This window comes from Charadrius vociferus, unplaced genomic scaffold, assembly GCF_000708025.1.
Source record: "Charadrius vociferus isolate BGI_N301 unplaced genomic scaffold, ASM70802v2 scaffold1315, whole genome shotgun sequence".
In the NCBI taxonomy this organism is placed as follows: domain Eukaryota; kingdom Metazoa; phylum Chordata; class Aves; order Charadriiformes; family Charadriidae; genus Charadrius; species Charadrius vociferus.
Window position 1 is genome coordinate 27,477 of NW_009648552.1, and position 5,853 is coordinate 33,329.

At 62.7% G+C, this 5,853-nt stretch overlaps 2 protein-coding genes across 2 annotated transcripts in view; one reads left to right on the forward strand and one right to left on the reverse strand.

Annotated features, from left to right (window-relative positions):
* The window catches only part of RFC5 (replication factor C (activator 1) 5, 36.5kDa), a gene marked incomplete at its 5' end in the record, with an annotated part of 27,753 nt that extends 26,410 nt beyond the window's left edge, over positions 1 to 1,343 (forward strand). The window contains 5 exon segments of the mRNA XM_009886086.1: positions 116 to 319; positions 366 to 536; positions 739 to 816; positions 920 to 974; positions 1,247 to 1,343. Of these exon segments, the coding sequence (XP_009884388.1) occupies positions 116 to 319; positions 366 to 536; positions 739 to 816; positions 920 to 974; positions 1,247 to 1,343 (605 nt within the window).
* A 1,466-nt stretch (positions 1,344 to 2,809) lies between these two features.
* The window catches only part of WSB2 (WD repeat and SOCS box containing 2), a 9,322-nt gene continuing 6,278 nt past the window's right edge, over positions 2,810 to 5,853 (reverse strand). Inside the window, exons 2-9 of the mRNA XM_009886087.1 lie at positions 5,718 to 5,845; positions 5,382 to 5,614; positions 5,034 to 5,165; positions 4,613 to 4,713; positions 4,182 to 4,354; positions 3,827 to 3,940; positions 3,227 to 3,334; positions 2,810 to 3,009 (exon numbers count right to left, since the gene is read on the reverse strand). Coding sequence (XP_009884389.1) covers positions 2,847 to 3,009; positions 3,227 to 3,334; positions 3,827 to 3,940; positions 4,182 to 4,354; positions 4,613 to 4,713; positions 5,034 to 5,165; positions 5,382 to 5,614; positions 5,718 to 5,845 — 1,152 coding nt within the window. The 3' untranslated portion in view covers positions 2,810 to 2,846. The remainder of the gene's footprint in view (positions 3,010 to 3,226; positions 3,335 to 3,826; positions 3,941 to 4,181; positions 4,355 to 4,612; positions 4,714 to 5,033; positions 5,166 to 5,381; positions 5,615 to 5,717; positions 5,846 to 5,853) is intronic.

Consider the following 5,853-nt stretch of genomic DNA (forward strand, 5'->3'; position numbering starts at 1 on the left):
GCTGGGGACCCCCACCACCACCACCACCGCTGGCACCCTTTCCCAGCCCGGCGTGGGGTGGGTGCCTGTAGGAGGAGGCAGACGAGGACCAGCCTCTCCTCCCTCCTCTTTGCAGTGATCGAGAAGTTCACGGAAAACACCCGCTTTTGCCTCATCTGCAACTACCTCTCCAAGATCATCCCCGCTTTGCAGTCCCGCTGCACGCGGTTCCGCTTCGGCCCCCTCACCCCGGAGCTGATGGTCCCGCGGCTGCAGCACGTCATACAGGAGGAGGGGTGAGCCGGGGGGTGGGCCGTGGCCGCGGCCGCTCTCCCCTCGTGTCGGCCCCACGCAGGCAGCTGCCCTGGAGGGGTCGGTGGAAGAAGGGAGGAGCTCCTCATCCTTCCTCCACCCTCCTCTTCCTCAGAGCACCACCATGGCCTTCGGGAAGGTGACGGAGGAGAGCGTCTACACCTGCACGGGACACCCCCTCAAGTCTGATATCGCCAACATCCTCGACTGGATGCTGAACCAGGACTTTTCCACTGCCTACCGCAGTATCCTTTCTCCTTCACTGGGGTTTAATCCTCGCTGCCGTAAACCCTCCGCTTCGCATGGGCTTCCCGTCCTCTGACCTCCCGCTCTGGCTGGGGTGGGTGCCGCTTGCTGGGGAGGGTCCTCGGGGTTGTCGCGGGGATGAGGAGCGGGTTCTCACAGGGAAAGGCCTGGAAGAAAGCCCTTCACTCCCTCTCATCTCAGAAATCACGGAGCTGAAGACGCTGAAGGGTTTGGCCCTGCAGGACATCCTCACCGAGATCCATCTGTTTGTGCACAGAGGTAGGGGCTCTCATGGGGCCGGCTCCTGGCTGACCCTGCGAGGGACAACCATGTCCCCCCCTCCCAGCCCACGCTGATGCACGCCATCTCCTTCTCTCCGCAGTCGATTTCCCACCCTCGGTCCGTATCCAGCTGCTGATCAAAATGGCGGATATTGAGTAAGCATCCGCTCGCCCCTTGCCCCAAAACACCCCAGCTGGGGGGGCTGCCGGCATGCCCACCCCATGGTGGTCACCGCTACCGTGCTGTGCCGGGTCCTGGTGGCCGAGGGGCACCGCTGGCAGATGCCCACAGTCCCGCTGCATCCGTCCCTGCCACATAAACCCGCCGGCACTGCGCTTGGCTTACTCCATCCATGCCAAGGCTGTCGCTTTGTGGGGACACGGATGCTGGTGTAAACACCCAAACCTGCCCTTGCCCCCTGCTCCAGGTACCGGCTGGCTGCTGGGACCAGTGAAAAGATTCAGCTGAGTTCCCTCATCGCGGCTTTCCAAGTCACGAGGGACCTGATCGTGGCCGAAGCCTGAGTCCCGCTGGGTGGATCCTTCCTTGCATCGCCGGCTCTCGCAGAAGCCGGACGGGATTCTCGGCCCCATGCCCGGAGCTGCTCCATCCAACTTTCCCTTTCCTTTTTCAAAACCTTGCGCCCACCAGCTGAAGCGCGAGAGTCGGGCGGTGTCGTTTCTAAAGCTTCACCGGGAAATACAGATGCCTCTAAAGCCCGGCAGGTTGCACTTGTCTTTTCTTTTTCCTCCCGTACTGCAAGGACCGGAGGGAGATGGTGGAGGTTCAACCCCCTGTCCCATCGCAAAAGCGTCGCAGCCACACGGGCCAAAGTCCAGCTGCTGTCACCTGCCTGCAAAACCTCCCGTCCTTGCAGGGCAGAGCTGCCGCGGGGCGCTCACACGCCGAGCACTACGACCGTGGCTTGTGCCACCCCATCACGCAATTTCTTGCAGCGACATCCCCCTGTTACAAGAGGGAACACGGTCGTGGGTGACACCCGTCGGGGTGAGGGAGACACCAGCCTTCTGCGTTCAGCCGCTCGCAAGAGAAAATATCCCTGGGCACAGTTTAGAGGAGACATTCCCCGTCTTCTCCATCAGCTGGGGTCACAGCCTGCAGCACGCAGGGGACTCAGAGCACGCGCTGTCACTCCAGACGCCAGCTAAGCTGGAGAGAGAGGAGCACACGAGACCGCTTCATGCACAGCGTGAAAACGGGGCTGCGGGAGAGAAAGCAAGGGAGGAACGGGAGCCGGGGGCTGCGCGAAGCCCTGTGTCCCACCTTCATGGTGGACTCATCCTCCCCAGCACCCACCGCTGAGCGTTTACTGCTCTGCGGCACTTCAGAGCTGCGTGAGCACTCGCTGCCGCCCCGACCGCCGCGGCAGGAGGGCTGGAGGCCCTGGGCATGCCATGCCGGGTATCCCCAGGTTACCTCTACGAGCCAAGAGGAAAGACGTGAGGAATAATGTTTTTTTAATTGTGTCATTGCTGTCGTCTAGTCCACAGAGACCTGCTCGGGTTTGTCCGGCTCATGCCCAGAGCAGGAGAGCGGCAGAGCCCGCATCCCTCCAGGAACTAAGCTACAGCACCAGCCGGTCCCGGTGAGGGTCGGTTTTGTCGGGGAGAGTTGCAGCCCCATATTCGTACAAATGACAAAAGCCCCGCTCAGCCCGCGGCTGCTAAACCTTCAACCCACAACATTGCACTTGGAAGCAAAAGCACCTGACCCAAAACTGGCAGATAGCAGGGGGACAGGGGGACCCACGGCCCCTGTGGGGGCCACGGCAGCTCGTGCCCCTCGCCCGCTGCATGCGTTTTGGCTGGGTTCTAGTATTATTACACCAAAAAAATCCCTCCACATTCACAGACACGGCCCCAAAACAAAGAGCGGGTAGCAATCCTCCTGCCCCACGGCTCACGGATCAGCGAGACGTCGTTGCTGCGGTGCCTCCTCTGACCCAGGCCGAGCCCCGCTGCCGGGCAGAGGGCTTTCGCCTCCGTGCCTCCGCTTTCCATTCTGCCTTAAAAGGTCCGGTAAGTGAGGAATTCCTTCAGCTTCCTGGGAATGGGGAGCGCGAGGACCTGGTACGTTGTGAGGAAGGTGCGCAGAGCTTTGCGACACAAGTGCTTTAGTGACGAGAGGACCCTCGGAGCGGTCCAAAATTGGACGTGGCCATCTCTGGTCCTGCAACAGGATCCAAACGAGCTGTGAGCACAGGGCAGAGAGACTCCAGAAAGCTCAGTTAACCCCCAGATATCCCAAGTTTGCAGCAACCACGCGTTCCCCAGCCCAGGAAACCAGCCTGCACCTCCGGGGAAGCCCAGAATTTGCTGAGCAGACCCAGAGCTGCAGGAGGAGGAAGCTACCCGTGCTTCTCCGCTCCCCTCTCCCGCATACGCACCCTGTGGCGATGAAACCGCCATGTGGAAAGTACATGCAGCACAGGCCGTTGGTCATGGGAGCAAACGCCACCGGAGACCGCAGCTCCAACGCCCAGATCCTCAAGAGCCTAAGGAGAAAGGGAAGGGAAACGATGTCAGGCACACATCCAGGCAGTGCCTGGATGTAAAAGAAAGCCTCTGGGTTCACCTGAATGCATGCAAACTCTGGAGTAGGATTTTCTTCCCGTGGGCTTAGAGCATCCCAGGAGTGTCACAACACGGCAGCAAGGCGGGAGGCACTGTCCCCCGTCGAGCTGAGCTGGATGCAGACAGAGCTAGTGACTGCGCTGAGGGGCGCAGCGAGGGCGGCACAGCACGGAGGAGGACACGGGCTCATCGCTCAGAGGGGCGACAGGGCCCTGACCTCGCTAGCCCTTGCCACGGCCAAGCCGCAGCGTCCCAGGCAGCCTGCACTTTCCCCTTAACGCCGGGCACTGGTGGGGAACTGGCACGTGAGGTCTGCTCCCCAACTGGCACATCCTGAGCTCCCGGTTCGTTTTGGTGGTCTCCTCCTGGGACCCTCTTCCCCGCCGGAGGTCACCAAAGGGGGGTTCACTCACCTGTCATCCGCCACCGTGGCCAGGTAGAGGCCCTCAGGGGAGAAGCAGACGGAGCGCAGGGAGCTGGTGTGGACTTCGCTGCTGTAATCCAGCGCCGAGTGCAAGGGGACGTGGCTGCGGGTGGGGAGAACAAACCCAGCGTCAGCCCCAGGCTGCCGTGAGCCACATCCCAGTTCTCCAGAGCTGGCAGAGGGGCCAAACCCAGCAAGCCAGAGCCCCCTTTGAGCCGCTGGAGACGGGGAGAGGTGCTGGCCATGCCCAGCTAGAAGGGAAGGCTGCCCTCAGCCCCAACAATTCCCTATGGCATTGCTCTGTCCACCTTCCATGGTCCCCCACCGGCCCCCCGGCCCCGTACCGCAGCGTCCTCAGCTGCTCCCCGGTGTATGGGTCCCACATGATGACGCAGGCATCGTAGGAGGCGGTGACGAGGAGCGCCGAGTCCGGCGAGAAGTCGCACGACACCACACTGCTCTGGTGCCCCTCCAGCCTCCGGATGAGGGTGTAGGATCGCATGCTCCACAGCAGCGCCTGCGGGAACATGGGCAGGGGCTGAGGCTGGGAGCGTCCCCGGGGTTGGAGAGGAGGAGAAGCATCTCGGGGTTTAAGTCTTATGGGCTCTGGTGACAGGTCCCAGCTCTTCCATGCAGAGCTGGGATGGCCAAGGTGGCTCTGGCTTGGCCCCTTCTCACATGGGAGCTTCTCGCACCGGGGGGAGGACACACAGAGGGCTGAGGGGAGCGCTGGATTCAGCGGGACATGGGATGGCTCCCACCCAGTGGGACTCACCGACTTCTCTCCGGCCACGGAGCAGAGCATGCTGCAGTCTGGGGAGATGGAGCAGCAGTAGACCCACTGCACGTGGCCCGACAGCACCTGGACCTGCCGCCCTGGGGACAGCAGACACGTGAGTCATGAGAGGGGAGCACGAGAGGCAGTGCTGGGCCCTGTCCCTGCTCTCCCCACACCTTTCCCAAGAGGGGCTGGGGGGTTGCCCTTGGCAGAACCCAAGCTCTGTCTACTTGCACTTCCCAGGCCCCACCTGGAAGCGGATGGCTCTGCTCCGTGTCGCAAGACTCTCCCCTTCTTCCTTGAACGCTGTCCCCAAAGACCCTCACCCCTACCAAGGTGGGTTTCTCCCCCCTCTTTCCCACCGCGGAGCCTCAGCCAGGGGTGACCTAGCACCGGGGATGTCCCCACGTGCTCCTACCATCTCTGCTCAGGTCCCAGACACGCAAGGTCTTGTCCCGCGAGGCCGACACAAGGATGAGGCTTCCATTGGGAGCGAAGCTCAGGTCTCTGACCACGTCCTGGTGCCCCAAGAGGCTGAAGAGGAGGTGTCCTGTGGAGAGGGGACATGCTGAGTGCTATCCCGCCATGAGGAACAAGGCAGCGCTCCTCACGCGCAGGTTGGGACACGGCAAGGCAAGTATTCCCCGCTCATCCCAGGGGAGTCTTTGGGGAAGGATGAAGACGGGATCTCCTTCCAAGGGGGAGCAAGAGGAGAGACACCAGCCTGAACCTACAACCGCCCCCGCTGTCGGCGAGGACCGCTCACCTGTCTGCACCTCCCACACCTTGATGTGGCCATCGTTGAGCCCGGTGGCCAGGATCAGGCAGGGAAGCCCCACGGCGCAGGCCGGGTCCGTCTCCCCGGCTCCTGCCGCCGGCCAGGCGCTGAAGGCCAAGCCCCACACGATCTGGCCGCACTCCAGCGTCTTCTCCTTGGCCACCCCTCGGCTCCTGGCCTCCGCTTTGCCACCCCGGCTCTTTCGCTCCGAGGTTTTGCAGCTGCTGAGGGGAGAAAGGAGAGGGCTGTGCCTTCACCCATCCCCTCAACACCAGCCTGGACACACACCCCCCTCCCTCAGAGGACACCCCCAGCCCCACTCACAGCTCGGCCTCCTCCAGGGGCCAGGGGATGAGCTTGACCACGCAGTGCCCCTGCGACCAGGCGAACCAGGCGCCGTCGGGGGAGAAGGCCACGCTCCACGTCTCGCAGCTGGATTTCCAGTCGTAGCGCTGGGGGC